This window comes from Mustela lutreola, chromosome 3, assembly GCF_030435805.1.
Source record: "Mustela lutreola isolate mMusLut2 chromosome 3, mMusLut2.pri, whole genome shotgun sequence".
Lineage (NCBI taxonomy): Eukaryota > Metazoa > Chordata > Mammalia > Carnivora > Mustelidae > Mustela > Mustela lutreola.
Window position 1 is genome coordinate 113,330,528 of NC_081292.1, and position 20,782 is coordinate 113,351,309.

Below are 20,782 nucleotides of genomic sequence, written 5' to 3' on the forward strand. Positions count from 1 at the left end.
TCCATTAACTCTATTTTAGGTACCAGTAAAGTACCTGGGTTGATCACCTTTCAGGTTTATCTCACTGCTTCACACCAGAGCTACACTTCACTGAGTTTTTCTTGATAAATTAATTTATAATTATAGCAATAGCCTCCATTGAAAGGGCACCTTTCAGAAAGGTATATTGCATATACTGTCTCATTAAAATGCTGCAGTTAGGTATTATTTGATGGATGAGAAACTGAAGCTCACAGAAACTCAGTGATACCACACATTATAAAGAGTAATTCAAATTTTTCTGACTCTAAAGAACCCACGAACATTTTCTAGTATATCTGGTGGGTCTATTTCTTCCTTCCTTCCTCCCATCCTTGTTTGTTTGTCTCCTTCCTTCCTTCCTTCCCTCTTTTATTCTTGCTTTCATTCTTTTATTTACTATCTCAGAAATTGCTGAGTTATATACCAAAGACAATTCTGGATTTCATGTTGTTCTCCTGAATGCAGAGTGTAGTCTTTATTCACAGTCCATCAATGCACGGATTTTTCCCACCTATGTAATACCGTACAATCCAAATGGTTGACTTCTTCCCTCTTCCCTCACCAGTGTATGGTACAGAAAAACCCAAATAAAAATTAAAAAAAAAATTAGAGTTTTTTTTTTCCAGTAGAATAATCTCATTTGTAAAATGGTGCGTATCCAGATTACCTACTAATGGGGGATCCAAGCAGAGGCTGAATAAGGATAAGATGAGGAAGGTTCATTCATTCATTCATTCATTCACTCACTCATTCATCAAATAAATATCCACTGAATGCCAGGAATTATATGAGCCTATGGCACAGAACAAACTCTCTGCCCTAATGGAACTTAATATTCCAGTGAAAGGGAAGATAGACAAGAGAACTTAGAAGTTCTCTTCCAACACAAAATTTGTAGGTTATTAGAAATGGGAAGAAGAAGCAGAAAGAGAGAAAGGCAAGTTGTTTGTTTGTTGTTTTTAAGGAAAGGCTGTAGGACAGATTCAAATTTAAGGGCAGATTCTGGGAAGAGCAACTGCAAATCCAAGCCTGTTCATCATCCGTGTTATGTGCTGGTCCTCTGCTCACCTTTCAAACTCACTGGCACACATAGATCACAACCACTGCCAGTTGGCACCACCTTTCTATTATAAATTACTCTCATAAAACCATATGTCCTTCTGTTCTGCTAACTGCCGAGGGGGAAGGCTGGCAGTCACTGCAAGTCACTGCCCTCTTCTGACCCTCCCTTCAATCCCCAATTCACTAACTTTCCATAGGAGAAATTCTCCTCTTTTATGCCTGCTCAAACTTGATTCTTCAGGGCTCACCCCAGAAGATACACTGACTACTTTACTCTTTTTGCTGGTAACCCTGTTGGCACTCAATCTCAAACACATAGACCATTCAGTTACCCAGCCTTTCAATAAACATTCAATTCAATAAGCTCTTGCCATGTGTTAGAGATTCAGTATAAAAAGTCACAATTCCCACCGTTAAGAAATACATAGGGGAGACGGATGAGGATAACATAAATTTGATGGTCATAGTAGACTAGAGTACCATGGAATCACAGGGAGGGATATAACCCTATAAGCTTAGATTCAGAGTTTGGACTTTGAAATGATCTCCACTTGAAATGGGAGCATAAGTCTTTATTTGATGAAGAAGTAAGACCCTATGATAACTCATGATGTAAGGTCACAGAGAAGGAGTTATGACAGGGGACAGGCAGGCATAGATAGGGACGGGGGGGGGGGTCTTATACCATCCTTTTGGGGGAATTCTTTCAATGCAGATGGCCTTATTAGTGGTTTTTTAAAAAATCAAGGTATAATTTTCATACAATATCCTGTAAGTTTCAGATGTACAACATACTGATTCAGTATTTTTAGGCATTACTAAATGATTCACATGATAAATGTTGTTACACCCCCATGACTTATTTTATAACTGGGAGTTTGTACCTTTTAATTCCCTTCACTTATCTCACCTACCTTCCAACCCCTAGCCACTCTGGTAACTGACAGTTTATTTCCTGTATACATGAGTCTGTTTGGTTTTGTTTGTTTTGTTTTTTAGATTCCTCATGTAAGTGAAGTCATATGGTATTTGTCTTTCTCTGACTTACTTCACATAGCCCAATACCCTCTAGGTCCATCCATGCTGTCCCAAATGGAAAGATCTCGTTCTTTTTTATGGCTGCGCCATATTCCACTGTATATCTGTACCACATCTTCTTTATCTATTCTTCTATCAATGGACATTGGGCTGTTTCCATATGTTGGCTATTATAAATAATGCTGCTATGAACATAGGGGTTCATATATGCCAAGTTTCTAACTTCTCTCCACAACTTGACTCCAAGCTCCATGTGGAGAGGACCATATCTCATGCTTCTTCCCTAATTCCCTATAGCACTTAAATTAGTGATGATTCATGGTGAGTTTCTAAAAAGTACTGAGTCTACTCATAATCATTACCAAAGAAGAGATTTCATTGCCTAATTGGTCTAAGAGCCTTCTCTTGCACATTTCATTTCCTTCTCTTGCACATGTTTAGGCCTGCAATGTAAGTGCTTCAAAGATCAGTCAGTAATGGATAAAGAAGATATGGTCCATATATACAATGGAGTATTATGCCTCCATCAGAAAGGATGAATACCCAAATTTGCATGAACATGGAGGGGACTGGAGGAGATTATGCTGAGTGAAGTAAATCAAGCAGAGACAGTCAAGTATCATATGGTTTCACTTACTTGTGGAGCATAAGGAATAACACAGAGGACATTGGGAAATGGAGAGGAGAAGTGAGATGGAGGAAATCAGAGGGAGAGACAAATCATGACAGACTGTGGACTCTGAGAAACAAACTGAGGAGTTTTGGAGGGGAGATGTGTGGGGGGTTGGGTGAGCCTGGTGGTAGATATTATGGAGGGCACGTATTGCATGGAGAACTGGGTGTGGTGCATAAACAATGAGTCTTGGAATACTGAAAAGAAATCAAATCAAATAAAATGAAAAAAAAAAGTCAGTAATATAAAGACAGTATACTCTATGTATCAGCCAGAAAGCTCTTGAAAACAGACACTCCTTTTTCTGGACATGGGTCTTACGATCCTTTCTCACTAATTTGACCTGATGGTGAAACGACTAACACAGCAAACGCCAGAATATGGGGATGAAAGATTCAGGCTGGCTAGTTAAAGCACTGTAGTGGAAGAAACTGGGATCTCTCTGTTTTACCTAGTTACCAAATTGTCTCCCTCACAGATGGCCATAAAAGAAATTGATCGATTTTTACTTTGCTAAATTACTCCTTTAAAATAAAACTGACTTAGAACAACTGGATAGTCAATTTGAGAAGTTAGATCTGTATGTGAGGACAAAATTTTAAATTATATTTGGTACAAGAGGAAATATGAGGATTATTTTTCCCCTGTAACTTTGGAGTGAGAAAGGGTTTGTCATTAAACAAAAGATTTATGAGTTTGACCATATGAAAATAAAATCTTTCACATTGCAAAGAACATGGTAAGTGATGTCACAAGCAAATGAAAAACCAAGAACATTTAGTTTGTATTATAAACAAAGGAATACTATCCCTAAACTTTAAAAAGCTCTTCAAAATTGAGATGAGAAAAGACTAACAACTCAATAGAAAACTGGGCAAAGGTCACAAGAAGATGATTTACAGAGATAGAAATACAAATGGCATTTTAATAGGTTTAAACAAAAGTTCTCAACCTTACTCTTAATAAGATACATCAGATTCAAACCACACTGGAAAATCGTTTCTCCAAGTAAGACTGACAGGACACAAAAGTTTGACCTTGAATTTGTAGGTGAGGTTTTGGGGGACCAGGCACATCAATCACTGCAGGCAGATGTGAAAACAGCACAGCTCCCCTGAGGATACATTCACTCTTTGACTCAACTGTCCAATTTGGAAATCTATTCTGTGGAGGAGTAGTTAAATTAATTATGGCACAGCCACAGAGGATAGCTGTGCAAAAGAACATGGGAAGACTTTTATGTACTGACATGAAATGGTCTCCAGGATATATTGTTAGGTGGAAGCAAAGTAAACCAAACAGGATGCTGAACAGGGCAGGCAGGTAATGCCCTTCTGAATACAAGATATTTACCTGCATTTATTTGTTGAGCACATAGACTGGAGGATAAATAAGAAGCCAATCAAATGGCTCCCCTCTATGGGGCAAGAGGCACAGAGACTGGGCAGGCACCTCTGTGATCAAAACAATAAGACCAAATTTTGAAAAATGATACCAGAGGGAAATTGCAAGAACTTCCCTAAACAGGACAGACTTGATGTGAAGTGTGAAGCTTAATGACCAAGTGACTGCAGCATTTGTGCACAGTGATAGAACATCAGGTGGGGGTGGAGATTAGAAGATACCTAGCTCAACACAGGCTGAAAGAGGGGAGGGGAGATGCTTGCTCCATATCAGTAAGTAAGTTGTGGTCCAAGAAGATACCTGCTTGCTTTCAGTTGAGTATTTGAGACCTTCTTCACCTCTCAAAGATCTCATGGGCATGTGGTACAGTGAATGATGTCAGCACAGCTTTGGGCTTTCCCTAAAAATATTGATCTTGTAGTCTTCCTTTCTACCAAATCTTAACTGAGCTTTTTCTAGAAGAGGGGGAATGCCAGAGTGGAAAGGGTCAAGACGACATATTATATAGAGCACAGGATGGGCCAAACAAATCAAGATAAAGGAAAGATTTTTTTTTTTTTTAAGTGAAAAAGCAAAGTGAAAAAAAGACTCTTTAAGATGCTTTTGGGAGCTCATCAAGAGAATCTGGGAGCCAACCACCAACCTTCTCTGCTCTCACAAGATGGAGAGCAAGCTTGGCCAATACCATGGAAAGGATACTGTCTCCTTTTCTAATTAAATTCCTTAAAAGAGTGGGCTGATTTATTCATTTATAATAAAATTCCTGGTCTAATTAAAAATGGGACTCTCTCCCACCTGATCTATCCTCACTGTATTTCTGATTCCCATGTAATCGAATCTGAAAACAATGATGCTGAGTGATAGCTTGGGATATTGCTACTTATTGTGAAAATAAATAATAAAGAATGAGAATGCTGCTTGGCTTGTTTAGGAAAAGTTTAAATCACCTTGTTTCTCACTTCGATTGAATTTTAACAACAGATACAGATAATATATTTCCTCCAATGAAACTGTATAATTTTGGCTAATTTATGAGAGAGGTTTACCTCTCTGAGGCTTTAGCTTCCCATTATTTTGACCTGTGGTGTGTAAAGTCTTTGTGCTTCCCTCCCCTCCTCTTGTATCTTCAATCTTAAATTCCAGGAATTGTTCTTTCTTTCAACCCATTTAACAAAATACTGCTCATATTTATTTAGCACTCTGCAGACTGGAAGCCTTGTGACATATAATGTCACATCTGAACTACTCTGGGAGAGGTTGGTAAGGTGGGCATCATATAGCCTATGAAACTAAGGCTCAGAAAAGTCAATACTATTCATCCAGAATCACCAAGTCTATTTGCAGAGCCTGACCTAGAACCCAAGAGTCCTAACTCCTGGTTATGAGCATGTCCAACACTTCCAACCAAATGACCATGGCTTTTGTTTCCAGATTCCAAGAAGTTCATAGAGCAGCCAGTAGTGTGATTCACTGAATGATGCTTGACATCTTTTCTTGGCAAAACCCCTGATTGCTACTTGGGAAAGAACCCTGTTCATTTCTAGTTTTGTTTTGCCTGAGCTCATCTGCTTGGCTGTACAGTATGCGTATGTTTCTAGGTTTTTGGCTGGTTGAGGAGGGCCATTTAGGACAGGAGGATATGAGAAATGATCCCTTTCTTTATCCTTGAAGTTTGAGAACAAAACACTCTACATAGTTAGGATATATCCATCTCGTTTCCCTTCATACCTCAAAGGTTTGCACACTGCATCTCTGTTTTGCACACTATAATAATTACTTCTAGAAAGAGTTACTCCTGAACACTAAGACCCTTCTTTTTCCTACTTACCCCATTTCTTCAACAGGGCTTCCTTTATTGACCCCAGCATTTTTAATCCTGAGATTTATGCTAATCTTCTGAGTCTTAACCATTCAGAGGGAAGGGTTCTGGCAAGAGGCCCTTTCCAAATGTCACTATGTGCTTTTTAGCCAAAAAGGAAACTCTAAGGTCCCCAAGGAAACACAAACACCTGTTGGCTATTTTTTTTTTTCTTCGTTTTCATCTAATTGCAATTTACCTAATTCACTAGAGCAGTGTGAGGATTAACTGTCCTCCAGTTACTTTCAAGTCTGTAAAGGATTTCCGCCTCCTCGGGGCACATGTTTTCTAAGAGAGACAGAAATGAAATACTAATAAGTGATTTAATGTGTAGCAGCCTCAAATAATCTGTGCTCTGTGTTACCATTTTCCACAGTTGGTGTCTCCCTAACACTCTAAGATGCTTGGAATGGGTTCAACAGCCAAGTGTGAAAGGCCCAGGAGGAAGCATGAACTTCCCTTTCAAAGCCCCTTGGAGGAAGGGCATCTTAACTACTCAGTTAGGTGCTGGGCCAGTTCTGGGGTGCCTGCTGAGTAGGCATAGGATTTGGCTGCTGTCATAACTTGGCACCAATATTTGACAGCTTGTCCTTCTCAATGACCATTTCTGATGCCTAACAGGTAATCTTCCCTTGGCTTCTTCTCAGTATTGTTGACATTCTGTGCAGGATAATGCTTTGTTATTAGGGGCTGCCCTGTGCATTACAGGATGTTCAGCAGCCTTCATGGGCTCCACATATCAGATAGGAGACCGCCCTCCTCTAAGGATGAGAACCCCAAATATCTCCAAAGATTGCCAAATGTCTCCTAGGGCCACAACCATCCAGTTTGAGAGCCCCTGGGCCACATAATACCTTGTGAACACTCAAGGTATTACTTGGATGACGGACAACCTCTATGAAAAAACCATCCTTAGACACATTCATGGGGCTGTCTTGGAGTCCCAGCAAGCGACTCCTGTGTGAGGCTGAGAGGACACACAGTTTCTCAAATGATGCATTATGTAATTTGCTGCTTATATATTTAGTTTCAGATCCTTAGCCCAGCTTTCTTTTGGCCCTGGCAGTCAGAGATGGCTCATTTGCACAGCATTAAGTATTATTTGCTCCCCCTACAGATTCCACAACAACCAGGGATTGCGTTTTTACTTTGCAATTCTACTTTGCAGGCTCGGGTTTAAATGTTTTGGGTTACCACAGATTCAAACTTGAGAGGGTAGCACTAGGGGTGCTGTGGTAATTATGGGGGGTGTGGAGAATGTCCATCAAAGAGTGACAAACTCGGGGGGGGGGGCTTCTCTTCCCTCCAAAATGTCTCATTAGGGTCCAGAATTGGTCTCCCTCTCCTCTGTATCCTGCAGTCCAATTTAATTGAGCGACGGCCTCGCCACGGCACACTGCTCTTTCGACAGGAGGGTAAACTCATTCTGTCCATCATGACATTTGCTTTCTTAAGGGCCTCACAATATGCAGCTTCAATAATTAAATGCAGGTCACATCGCAGCCTCCCTTTTCAAGCCTGTCTGAAGACACAGTGAGCCCCCCCCCCCCCGCCCCGCCATGGTTACCTTTGACCACGTGATTTTCAGAAGCAAATGGTTTTTTGTTTGTTTGTTTGTTGTTGTTGTTTGCTGTTTTCCTTTATTGTTGTGCGCGAAACTTCTCCCCCCTGAAAGCCCCAAACCTCAGCATAGTGCAAATCCCATCTGCACAGCTGAAAGGGCTGTTGGTTTTCTCATGGTGGATAAAGGTGACAGAGAGAAACTTGAGACCCTAGCTACCATAAGGGTCTCAGAGCAGCCTGCTTGTCATGGTCAGTACTTTTCATTTGTCACCTGGGGCAGTTTATTGCTAGGAGATGAATCCCTTGTGTTTTATTGCCTGTGCCCATTTATCTTGAGTTGGGATGAGCTTGTCAAAAATCAAGCAAATCTTGAAAATGACCTAACAAGAGTGAAGTTCCAGGAAGGACTAAGGATAACTCTTACATGGAGTGTCCATCTGAAACCAGAGATTTCTCTGGGGGAACTTGGGAGACATTATAATGAGTTCGGATTTCATCTAACCTAATGCTGATTTTGCACATTACTGCGATTTGTCATCTTTAAGTCATATGCCAGATGAACACTTTAAAATAGATACAACTTTGTGTGAATTTTCTATAAAATAGCAAAATCTGATTGCTCTATTAATAGCCAAAGTCCTTGGCCTTAGGAAGGCCGGGTGGCAGTGTTTTTAAAATTCATCATCTCTGCATAATTAGTTGTGAATCTCTAAATATTCAAGCTGAGGAATTAACCGGGAGCTGGAGCTGTTACCCTTCAGGGTCCCTTTTAATATTGTTCCACAGTCATCATTTCCTTGTGTTTTTCTAATTACTGCAAAACCAATTGTTTTTAACTCAACAGCCTTCGCTCTTTGTAATTTGTTGAATGTAATCACCTTCAAAGGAAGAAAATGTACTTCTTGTTCAGGAAATTGGGTTTTTTTGGATGAGCATCATAAGGTGGCTGTCGGACCCTGGTCCTGAAGCTTTACTTATATGACCTGATCATTACATTTTGAGGGTCTGGGGCTCAAGGAAGGAGGGGGCGCTCATGAAAGTATGCTCAAAATTGGGTTCCATAGACCCCAGTGGGCTTTCATTGGGAGAAGGAGATTTGTGAAAACTACAAAGAAGTATCAATTCAGCCTCCTTATGCTGAGAAGCCCACAGTATGGCCTTGGGCAGTACATGACACTGTGTAGGGTACCTGACAGTCTTCTCACTCAGATGGAGCTTCAGGTGTAGTCTGATCAGAAGCATCCAGGGAGCAGTGTTATGTCACTAACCTGGCCCCGACCACCCATGTCCAGGGCTGGTGTGGACACTGAGCAAGTGGTGAAAGAGCTAACATGAACTAGTTTAGAGGTCAAGTCTCTGCTTTGCTTTTCTTCTTTTGCCAATCTTGCTTATCCACTAACCAGTGGATATTTTCAAAGAACAAATATGGCAAGAACCAAAGTTCTTAATCTTGATTTGTCTCTTTCAGATCTCAAGGGTATGATGCATTTTCATCAATAAGAATGACTCTTTGTGACCATAACTCCTAAACGGGGGCAGAGATTATGAAAATCAAGCCAGGCTGCATGGAGCCATTGAAAGGAAGTAAGAAAGCAAACGTTTCTTATTGGCCTCCACAGCCAATAAGATTCATTGCTTTCTCTAGCACAGCCCTCAGCTGTATCTAACTGCTCTGGGTCTTTCTTCCTCTGGACAAGGTAAGGCCCAAATGGATGAAGAATGTGTGTGTGTGAGAAGCTAAATAAGGCCTTAACCAGTTGTATGATTTAGTTGCAATTATATTCAATATTCGTGATGTTGCTTAACATTTATTAAATAAGTATGGTGTGCTAGGCCCTGTGTTAAGTGCAGAAAATGAACAAGGAGCGATCTTGGCATTAGTGAGAGAGTTGAACATGCAAAGAAGAAAGTATAACCTCAAATTTAGTGACAGAACTAAATTCAGGGCATTACAGGAGAACAGATAGGGAAGAGTAATTTGGGCATGGCTGATGGACGGATATCTGAGAAGACTTCCACCATGGAGGAGGTAAAGTCTGAACTGAAACTTAAAGACTAAGTAGAAGTTATATGAAGGTTAGAGAAGATAGGTGTTGGTATGTAGGACATTCCAGGAAGTGAGACCACTTCGTTGTCTCACCAAGGAAGCAAAGCTAAGGAAGACCATAACAGCATCCTGTAGCCAGGACACAAGGGAGCAGTCTGATGTCGCATGAAGTTTAAAACAGGAAATGGAAAAATATAATGTCAGAAAGGCAAGGCCAAGATGGGTTCTGTGGATCTTGTAGAGGAGGAGACTGGATTTTGTCTGTGGGTAATGGAGAGTTCTAGAAGAGTTTCCAGTAAAAGGTACAATATGAGAGGCATGAAGGCGGTGGGGATGATGCATTTATGGGAGAAGGGACTGGCAGTGGGCAAGGAACAAAGGGAGGCAGTAGGCTATGTAGGTTCATGAAGGCACTGCTGGAGCACGGGTGGAGGGGTTAAAAAGAGGAAATATTCAAGAAGTATAAGGGGAGGGAAGCCAGCAGGATCTCAGGACAGCCAGAATATAGGAGGTGAGAGAAGAAAGAGTCAAGGCAAATTAGCTTCATAGACTATATTCCTAAAAGAATGGAGAGACTGCCAGTTGAGACAGAGAGCCTGGGAGGCAGAGATTTCTAGAGGGAAAAAGAAAGGTGTCAGTTTGGCCTTTTGCCTTTGAGATACCTGGTGGGGCTGGTGACGGCAGGGGGTTGGGGGACAGCCTGGTAGATGAGTCAGAAGCTAGGGAGATAAGCATTGGCTAGGGATTATTATTTGACTTTTTACTAATTAGGTCCAGCACGTTCAGCGAGGGGTGAGACTCCCCTGGCCTCCCCTCATCCTGAGACTGGAGCTCCATTGTCCCAGCTCCCTGGGTCTTGACTCGTCCGACATCCTGCTGGTGGTTTGCTGTCTTTCCACCTCGGTCCCTTGCTCATGCCTTGTCCAAGGCCCTGCCCACAGGAAAGAGGTGGGAATGTTTGTTAGGCCCAGCTTGGCAAATTAGAGTGGGCAGCTTTGTGGAAACAAAGCCACAAAATAACTTCTGTCTGAAACCTCACCCGCTGGGCCACCTACCCAGCTCCTAAATCCTGCCCCTGCCGCTCGCTGCTAACAACCTAGACTTTTTGAACATATTTCAAAATTAAGCTAAAGAAACTAACCTTGAAAGAAAAGACATGTATTTACTATAGCGTTTGATGAGCCTGTAGGCAGGGTTTTAGAAAGTAGGTTTCTATGGCCACATTCAGTGTGATTCAAAGCAAGTGGGCAGGAGAAACCAGGGAATGTGGGGTCACAGGACACTGTGTTTGAAAGGAAAGCCTCCTCCCCACCCCCACCCCCCCACCCCCCCCACCCCCACCTCCCCCCTCCCTGAACCTGCTGTGATTAGCAGGGCAAGTGGCTAATGACTGAGCAGTGGCCTGGGGGCTGGGGGATGGTGGGGAAGGCCTGTGGTGACAGGAAGAGATCCCTGACTGTGCTTTTCCTACAAGCCACAGAGAGACGGACTGCCACTGTCAACTGCCCCTCTCTACTTGCGGGAAATTTCAAGGGGCCAGGGAGAGAGGGCGTGTTTGAGAAAGGACAACTATCTTGGAGAACATCCACATAAGGCTTCCAGCTCAACCAGCGATTCCATTCTGTAGGTTGGGGACCTCTATTATAAAATCATGTTACAGGGTATGGGGGGAGGGAGGGGTGGGAGGAAGAACACTTTCACAGGTTCACGTGGTGAAAGCCAGGCAAAATGGTGATTGGCAGGGAAGGACATCTCAACTACACACCCAGGACCCACACTCCTTGTACTGTTTTTCTCTGATTCATTTCTATTTCTTTTCGGATCCAATTTGTCAGCATTTAAAAAGTTCCTGGTAGTGAGTCCACCCTACCTGCCCCTTCCTAGGGCTTTTTGGAAGCCAATAGGTGCCCACAGCCATGCTGGCTGTCTGCACATGTTCTTTCTTCCTGGCCGCTCTGTCATCAGCCAGGGCTGAGCTGCTGCCGGCTCAGTCAGCGTGTGTGGATGACAGAGCTCTGGCAACAAATTCACTATTAAAAGCAGAGGGCAGGTGCCTGGCTGGAGGAAAAGCATCTTTTTGCTGGTGGGATGCTTCTGGAGTTAGTCTACCTAGCCCTTGGCTTCTTATCCAAAGAAGCACCGTTCACCCTGAGGCTAGGGCAACAGAATGGAAGAAGCTCCTCCTCTCAAATAAGGATTTGCTCTGGTTCAAGGGAATAGGATAAACAAAATGAGTATATTGAAAAAATGACCCAGGCTAAGATTCACTGCCATTTGCCAAAAGGGCAGAAAGAAAAGTCAAAGGAACAAGTTTACTCTTCACCAGGTTCCCTAGGTGTCTCCTAATGTTTATTCCTGATTGTTTTGCAGAACTCACTCAAACAAAGCAATGTTGAAATGTGAACTCTAGGCGCGCCTGGGGGGCTCAGATGGTTAAGCATCTGCTTTCAGCTTGGGTCTTGGTCCCAAAGCCCTGGGATTGAGCCCTGGATTGGGCTCCCTGTTTAGCCAGGAGCCTGCTTCTCTCTCCCCTTCTACTGCTCCCCCTGCTTGTGCTCTCTCACTCTGTCGGGTAAATAAATAAAATCTTAAAAAAAAAAAAAGTGAACCCTAAGATAAGTTTTTCATATTCTAGCACTTGTTCACTGGCACAGATTGTCTTATTTCCTTTTTCAAGATGTTTTCAAATTGCCGTTGGACCATTCCTCCTCGCCTCTCCCACTTCCTTCCTTCCACCTCTCACTGGAAACGCACTGCCAGAGGTAGAGACAGACAACCGAAGATGAAGATTTTATCCCTCTTTTGAGTCATGAGCCACATACGGAATCAAGGAATTCCCCCTTCACTCCCGACATCTTTCTTCACCTACCTCCTAAGACTCCACGCTCCCCTGGCTTTCCTCCTTCATAGTCTCCCTCTTTTCTCCCTGACCTGTGAACTTGGGAGGATGGGATTCTTCCTCTATCAACACTCCCTCCCCTTCTGACCTCACCTGGACCCTGTGTATGCAGACACTCAAAGTTACATTTCCAGACCAGACCTGATCTGCTGAGCTCCAGACGCCCATAGCACATGCCTACTCACTATCTCCACCTGCTCCACAGGCAGCTAGCACGGAGCATGTGCAGGATTCCCCACCATCCCCAACCCTCCCCAGCTCCAACCTCAGCCTTCCCCATTTCAGTCAGCAGAGAGTTGTCCCTTCCAGGACCCGAACACTGAAGCCATCCTAGACCCTACTATTTCCTCTACCCCCACCCTCTAATCTATCAATAATTGTGTTGTCTTTTTAATTAGATCTGGAATCAGCCCATTCTCACTCTGTGTTGTATGTGCCGCATGTGGTGAGAAACTCTTAAGAAAGCAGCAAAAATTAAATCTAAAAATCTAAAAATTTTGCTTCTTGCCATATTAGCCATAGTTAAGTGCTTATGGGCCATGTGTATCTTGTGGCTCTGGTACCGGCCAGCGGTGCTCACTCCTTTCACCAAGACCACCCTGCCCCGGCCACTAAACATCTCTTGCGTGAGTGACTAATACTAATTATAGCCCCTGAGGTGATGTTGCTCCTTCAGCCTTCACCAGCTGGTAGCCAGAGAAATCCTTTGGGAACGTCTTAGGTTATGCTGCTTCTTTGCTCAAAGTCATCCAAAAGCTCCCATGCATGTGTAGCAAAGTCTTCAGAATGGCAAGGAAGCCCTTATGAGCTCTAGCTCCTTTTACTTGTCTGACCTCATCAGCCCTTCCCCTTCCAAACTGCTCTCGGGACAGCCACACTGGCCTCCTGCTGCCCCCGCCTCCAGGCTTCCGCATTGGCTCTTCCCTCTGCTGAGTATGCTCTTCCCCCAGATGGCCTCCCGGTTCATTCCCTCTCCTCCTTTCCTCCTTCCAATCTCGACCACCACCTTCTCCGTGAGACTTGTTCAGATCGCTTTTTAAAATGTGAACCCTGCCCCTCCAGCAGTCCTGCCCTCCCCTATGTACCCTACCCCTCCTCACTTTTTCTCCACAGCACTCATCTCTTTTCAACAAATGATAGACATTCACTAGTTAATCATATCTGTTGTCTACTCTCCAGCAGGAAATTTTGTCTAGTTACTCACTGCTGGAAAACTGGCCCAGAGGAGGCCTGCCATAAATATTTGTTCAATAAATAAATGGAGTTTTAGAGCTGGAAGGAGCCCTGGAAATATTCTTGGATGAAGCAGCTGAAGGTTAATGAGGTGAAATTAGTCACTGTAGACCCACGATAAGTTCAAGGGAAGAACTGGACCAACAGTCCCTAGGTGTCTTCACTGGGCAGTCCCTGATTAAGACCTCCCTTTCCACTATCTTTGCCACAACCAGACAGAGAGCCAATGTGGACACCAACCTAACTGCAAAGCCAGGGGTATTTTATCACTTTTTTCTTGGTAAGCTTTTGTATCATTTTACCATTGGTCCTTCTTCTCTGGTAACTTGTAGAAAGCAAGGAACCAGGTGGAGGCTCGGGCTAATGGCTATTCTTACCCCCATATGTCCCAATGCCAAGACTCTTGGAAAACTGTAAACACACATGGTTGCTGGGATTTCCCTACAGCAATTTATCAGTCTTGTTTAAAAAAGAAACAAACAAACAACAAAATCATGTTTTCATCATATAATTGCTAAATTAGTATTTGAAAAAAAGCTGATGAGCATGAACAAAATGATCCTCCACTGCATCACTGAAATATTTCTGACAATCCAGTGTAGATAAGAAGGAAAGTGGACCCCAGATCCCACTCTGAATTAGGGGTTCATCTGTCCTCCTACAGCTGTAAGGAAAAGTCATCTGAATATACACATTTTTAAATGCCTTGGGATGACAGTTCTTCTGCTGCCAATTCTGATTCGAAAAGAAAGTACAGTGAGCGAGTTTGAGCTTCATAAACAGACCTGTTCATAACAGTCCAGCTCACAGGTGCAGAGCTACACAGCATGATATTAGCAAAAAGCCTGGAAGACTCCATCCATGGCTCACTGGACGATTTAACTTGCCAGAGGATGTAATTAAGAGCAAAGTTATCTTTCTAGTCATTCCTTCATTACTCAGATAACTCAATTGGAGACTTTTTGGGAGATGCCAGATTTGGAAATAAAATCCTTACAGACGGCACTGAAATGTCATGAAGATTATACCAGAAAACAAATTGATGCACATAGACAATCTTCTGAACATACCAGAAAATTAGATCTCAGGAGAGATGTGGGGCTCAGATGTAAAATCAAGGGTAGGGGCGGAGGCAGAGTACAGCGAAAGACACAATCAGCGGCTTCCAGGAGAGAGAGGAGCCCCGGAAGAGCCGGTGCTCCCGCAAGTTACCTTGGGTGGCGCTCTTCATTGCTTGCACTAACTTGCCCCTTCCAGCTCCAAAACCATTATCTCCATAGTCCAGGTCACTGTCACTAGCACTGCCAGCACTGGCAGAGTACGCACACATTCTGGGTACCTTGTCCTAAATAAGTAATACGAGACCGTTAAGATTATTCACGCAAGTCGAATGTGGCAGAAGATCCTGCGAGGATGGGACACGGTTCAGATGGGCTGTGACGCAGTCGCCGTGTGCGCAGAATTCCATTCCACTGCCCCACCCCCAAGAACAGCTCTGCCTTTCCTGTCTGTCCATTTACTGGAGCTGCAGGTGCAGGGCTGCGGTAGCGAAGCTATTGACCACTCTGCCATAGTCCCAGGCCCAGGAAAGTCATCATAGCTACCCGCTCTGCATTTTGTACACTTACTTCTTTAGGGGGGGTCTTATTTTTCTCAAGTGCCTATTATGAGCTGCTGTTTCAAGCCTAATGGCTTATTTGCTTAACTGATCTCATCACTGGCTTTCAAGTATCAGAGGGTATGGGGAAAAAAATCAACCTTGAGAACAAAAGAATGAAGGCTTGCCTAATTTATGATTTCCTTCTATCCCTTGAAAGGACAGGAGCCTTTAGGAAAGTATGCTACTGCTAACCCTATATACTCCTCACATCCATTGGAGGTTGATGGGTTGAAGGACCCAGTCTCCACTCTTGCTCGCAGGTATACACAGCCTGGCCCTTGAGTTGTCACTGGTGTGGCGATAAGGCTCTGTCAGGAATTGCTGAGGTGGTCGATGCTGTATAAACAGTATCTCCCTTTGTGCACAGAATCAGAATCCTAGATCTGGCATTGCAGTTTGGTGTACAGAATTATAAAAGAATGTCTTTTAGGTCTGCAGGCTGCCCTCTTAGAACCAGTTATTCCCCACCCATCCCAGACAGTTCCAGTCTTTTGAAGTTTCTAAAGTCTGTTTGGGAGGGTGTCATTCGTTTGGAAATCATAAAAACACACTTTAGGATGTAAATCCCCTCATCTGGAGTTGTAAGTACAAGCTGCTACTCATCCCTTTGTTCCTTTTTTCATTGACTCATTCATTCACCCATTCAACAGATGTTTATGGAGTGCCTATTCTCTGCTAGGAGGAGGGAGAGGCTCTGGAGGTACGGGGCTCAATATGTGGGATACTGATAGTCCAGCAAGGATGTTATTCATGGGGTGCTAGGGGAGCCCCATGTCTTAGAGTTCTGGTACAGCCCCAGTAACACTTTCTGCAATAGGATGAGCTGAATCTCTTCATGCCTCCATTCAACAAACCCTAATGGAGCCAGGCCCTGGGCTGGGTGCTAGAATTATAAGCTAACTCTTACTTCCAACTTTCTCCCCCTGGCAGTCCGCAAAGCAGGTTTCTAAGTTCCAATTCACAGCAGTGACTCTCTCAAATCAGAACGAACTTTCCAGTGAGCAGACCTGGGCAGGGTGATGAGGGAGAGAACCCCAGAGAGGTGTCTGTGCTGCTGGGCAGGTATGCTGGGTGAGGAGTGTCCTGCCATCACATGTAGCAGGAAGGCTCTCACCTGGCCCGCTGTTGTTTTTGTTATTATTATTATTTTTACTTTCTTGGATTTGCCTGAACTCCTTTGCCATTGTCACTACCTGTTGTTTTTGAACGATTTCCCCCACTGACTCTGGGTGTCTTTAGGGTTTTCTCAACTCTCTGGTTCCCAAAGCGAGCACAGAGTTCTTAGAACAGGGCTTCTCAAAGTATTTTCCATGGCCCAGCAGCATCGGCACCACCTGAGTATTTGTTAGATATATTTGGACTTCAACTCATCAGTATCAAGTCAGACATGGCATGAATGGATGTGGAGCCTCCGTGTGGTTCTGATGCCCACTCATGTTTGGGAACCACTGCTTTAACACTTTTTTGTCTAAGCTAAAGCATGATAGACTACACTGTTTTACTCTTTTGCCTCCTAGGCTCCTGCCTTGAAGAGTCTGCCATTTTGAGTGTCAGACATGGAATTCTAGTCTGAGGGAGAGGGCCAAGTTCTAGTCCCAACTCCTGAGTACAGACCCTGAATATGGTCTAGCATCTCTCTGGAGTTGTGTTCTCTGCTGTAAATTGAGGCTATGGGCCCCGAGAATTTCTTTCCCTACTTGTCCATGAGTCCATACTGAGGGGCTAAAGGCTGAAAGAAGGTCCGGCCCCATTGATTGTGGGGGACCCAAGATGTGGGCTGATCTGGGTATTTTTCATCATAGTTGAAAGAAACTCTACTAGAAAGAGCAATGGGGGCTCCTAATGCAAGGACTGGAAGAGACAAAGGCAGCAGGAGTGAGAAGAGTTAAGGAAGGGCGGGGAAGCTCTGGTAATTGATCCATATGTTCTTCTCCCCACCCTTCTCACTGCCGGGTACCAACAAAGAGCTTGAAGGGGCCAACCCAGGACAAGTTGAGAAATAGTGAACAGGGTGAATATGGCCCAGGTAACCAGCTGGAGGGGTAAAGAGGAGGAAGCACAGAAGGGAATACCACGTAACCCTGAGGAACAATAGAAATAACCCTGAGCTGTGAGAAACTTCCTAGGTCCAATCACATGTCAGGAGGCCTATGTGTGCCATCTCAGGGTGGAGGAAGATCTCCCAGCAAAAATGGTAGAGATTGAAGAGACATAGGTCTCATTGACAATGGCAAGTCATTTGACTACTCTGGGGTATAATTATACCTCCTTTACCTGTCTCACAGGAATGAGGTGAAGGTTAAAAAAAAAAAAAAAAAGTAAGGATAAGGTCATGAAAAAGTGTCATTATATCATTCTCAATGGTGCTCTCGTGGCTTGGGAAAGTGAGTGCCCATTGTGTAACATCTAATCTAGGCAGAGCTTCCATGCCTCAAGGACCTAGGGGCAGATCTGTGGAAGCATTTCAATTCCTCCCAACAGCCCATGGTGTTCCTTAACAATGCAAGGAAGAAGGTGAGCCTTGGGCCTTAGTTTTTATTCACTGAGCCAATGACAAATTTGATCCCAAAATTGAATCTGTCGTTGAAGGGTTTAAGGAAGTCATTTTTCACCATCAGGGCAACACTCCCTTACCTGGGTCTCAGCCATGGGGCCTTCACCCCCCCAGTCTGGAAGCTGCTCGCTTGTAATGGCGTTTTCGGTATATTCAAATGACGAGCAGGTCTGAGGCCTTGGCTCTGCTTCATTCTGCTTTTGGGAATTGATTTTTCCTAAATGAGAAAATATACATGAAATCACAATCTGCTTCCTTCAACTCTTTACAAGTTTAGAGAGGGAAGTGGGGGAGACATTCAGCATTAATAAAAAAGGCCCAAATACAGTCAGAGCTGGGTATCTCAACATTCTGTAAGTCTGTGTTAACCAAAACATCCACACTGCATAGCTAGGGATATCTATCGAGGGTGTCCATCTTGGAGAGCTGAAGGCAAACTCTTCCACAAAATGCTGACAGACTTTTCATGTTACGAAGGGGTCAGCGGGCAAACCCTTTGAGAAACACCCATTCCTCCTCAAATAGTGTTGATCATCAAATAATAAACAGGTTTCCTTTTGGGAGCACTTCTCAGAGCCCCCATTCCACTACTGAAAAATTGTCGTGATGTCCAAAGAAACGACTTGAACTAGAAGCCCTAAAGAATACACCCTACGTTGAAGATACTATTACAAATTTAGAGATAAAAGTCTTTTCCAGATTTTTTTTTTTTTTTTTTAAGGATTCCTGTTTAGAGTTTAAGTGTATTCTGAGAATGTTACGTTGTCTGATTTCAAAAGCGGACCTTTCCCCCATGCTTCTTTTGAGCTTAACTTCTGATTATAAAGGGAAAGAAGAAGAAGACGATGATGACGACGACGAAGCAGCAGCAGCAGCAGCAGCAGCAGCAGCCCTTCTCAAACATACTTGGGCAGGGAACCCTTATTTTCCTAGAATACTCATGACGGTCATTCCCAGTGCGCTCGGAATGTGGCCTGGGCAACTCTGTTCTTAAAGACCTTGCGCGGCAGGACTCTCAAGCTTTTACGTGCCTACACTTCAGCTGAGCTTTTGTGAAATTGCAGTGTCTGAATGAGGAGGTCTAGAGTGCCTGTCTGAGGTTCCGCATTTCCGGAAAGCTCTGGGGGCGATCCTGATGCTGCTAGCCTATGCATCCCACTTTGAGTAGCGAGGGTGTCATTAGCAGGGAATGATTACCATTACCCTTAATAGTAGATTAACCTGCAGAGTGAATTCTCTCCTCAGGCCCAAAAGGAGGACCGCTGTTACTATGCTCCATCCTCAGTGATTACCAACGGGACGTGCTGTGCGACAGCCTCTCCACAGCATTTTGCTCCTGAGGAGGAGCGAAGTCACTGAATTTTCGTCAGCACTGTGAGACTTGTAACAGTTCCTTCTATTTTTCATGAGGCGGGAAAGTGAAAAACCAGGTGAAAGGCAGGCATGAGACAGGAAGGGACTCCTCTCAGCGGGAATAACCTCACTTTTCTTTTGTTCCAGCCAGTGCTCCATTCCCTGAGTTTTCAAGTGAGTCGCCCAGGGCCACAGAGGAAAGAGCAGCCTTGGAAAGGGGGGCCAGCGTCTGGCCCACAGTGACGCTCTCATTTGGTAGACAGGCAGCTGCGGGATGGGGACCCCAGTAATACCCTATGGCTCTGTTAACCTCACTCTCTGCATATATGTTTCTTCTTCTTTTTTTACAACCCTTCATGACAATTTAATTAAGACACAAACCTCCAAAAACCATCACGGTGAGTATTAGCAGCAAGATCAGAACAATCTCCTTCCAATCTCCTTCTTATGAAGCAATTCAAGGCTTGTGGTTTCTATTCAATTTGTTATAATGACAGTGTTTAATCATGAAGTCTACTCGGCAGCCCGCTGCTGAATTGAGGTCACACATGTGACTATTCAAGCATGGAGCACATAATCTATAACTAAGATTTCGCCCCTGAATCTCTAGAGGCTGTGTCATTAATTAACAATGCGTTTATTTAAAAAATAATATGCATTGCAGCCCTCCGAAATGTAGCCTTGGCTCGGAATGAGCCAAAGTTTGTGATGAAACATTCATGGTAGTTGGTATTGTATGAAGAACTCAGCCACGAGAATAGCTCAATCACATTTATTTGAAGATATTTAATTAAAAGTCTTCTTTTCTAATTTCTCAAAAGCCGACAGGATAATTTCTACTTGTGGCTCCTTTCTAGTCATCAAATCATAAAAGAGAGTCTTTAGAGTTTTAGTTCAGATGCTTATGCATGTCATAAATGCAACGTAAGCCATGCAAGTTAAAAATTATTTAGTGTCATCCTGCACTGCAATAAATATTTTTAATCCTGAGGGAACAATGAAAAAACTCTGACCCTTAGCCTGGTCCTATCTTGAATCATGGAAGCTTGTTTCAATTGACTGTGACGAAGGGGTGGAGAGTGCCTCTCAGCAGGAGGCTCATTCCACTCTATTGCATTTAATGCACAAACTACCCCTGGTATATCAAACGAAGTTTTTTATAGATCAACATATAAATATATTTGAGCAGGACAGGAATGTCAGAAGACATACATTTCTGGTTAGAGGGCAAACAACAATTCCGCTAAATTTATGTCTCGGGCCTAAACTGGTCTATATTCAGAGTTAGGTTTTATTTATTTTTTATTTTTATTTTTTTAAAATATTTTATTTATTTATTTGACAGGCAGAGATCACAAATAGGCATGGAGGCAGGCAGAGAGAGAGGGGAGGAGGCAGGCTCCCTGCTGAGCAGAGA

General features: G+C 43.5%; 1 protein-coding gene across 8 annotated transcripts in view; it reads right to left on the reverse strand.

Annotated features, from left to right (window-relative positions):
• Positions 1-20,782, reverse strand: part of NCKAP5 (NCK associated protein 5) — an 891,925-nt gene that overhangs the window by 33,097 nt on the left and 838,046 nt on the right. For 3 of the 8 annotated variants that reach the window (XM_059166689.1, XM_059166694.1, XM_059166693.1), the window contains 3 exons: positions 18,093-18,229; positions 15,011-15,143; positions 9,144-10,597 (listed from right to left, as the gene is read on the reverse strand). In XM_059166689.1, coding sequence (XP_059022672.1) covers positions 10,449-10,597; positions 15,011-15,143; positions 18,093-18,229 — 419 coding nt within the window. In that variant the 3' untranslated portion in view covers positions 9,144-10,448. Of the gene's footprint in view, positions 1-9,143; positions 10,598-15,010; positions 15,144-18,092; positions 18,230-20,782 lie in introns of those variants that run through there. The other 5 variants (XM_059166686.1, XM_059166687.1, XM_059166691.1 and 2 more) reach the window with 4 other exon arrangements.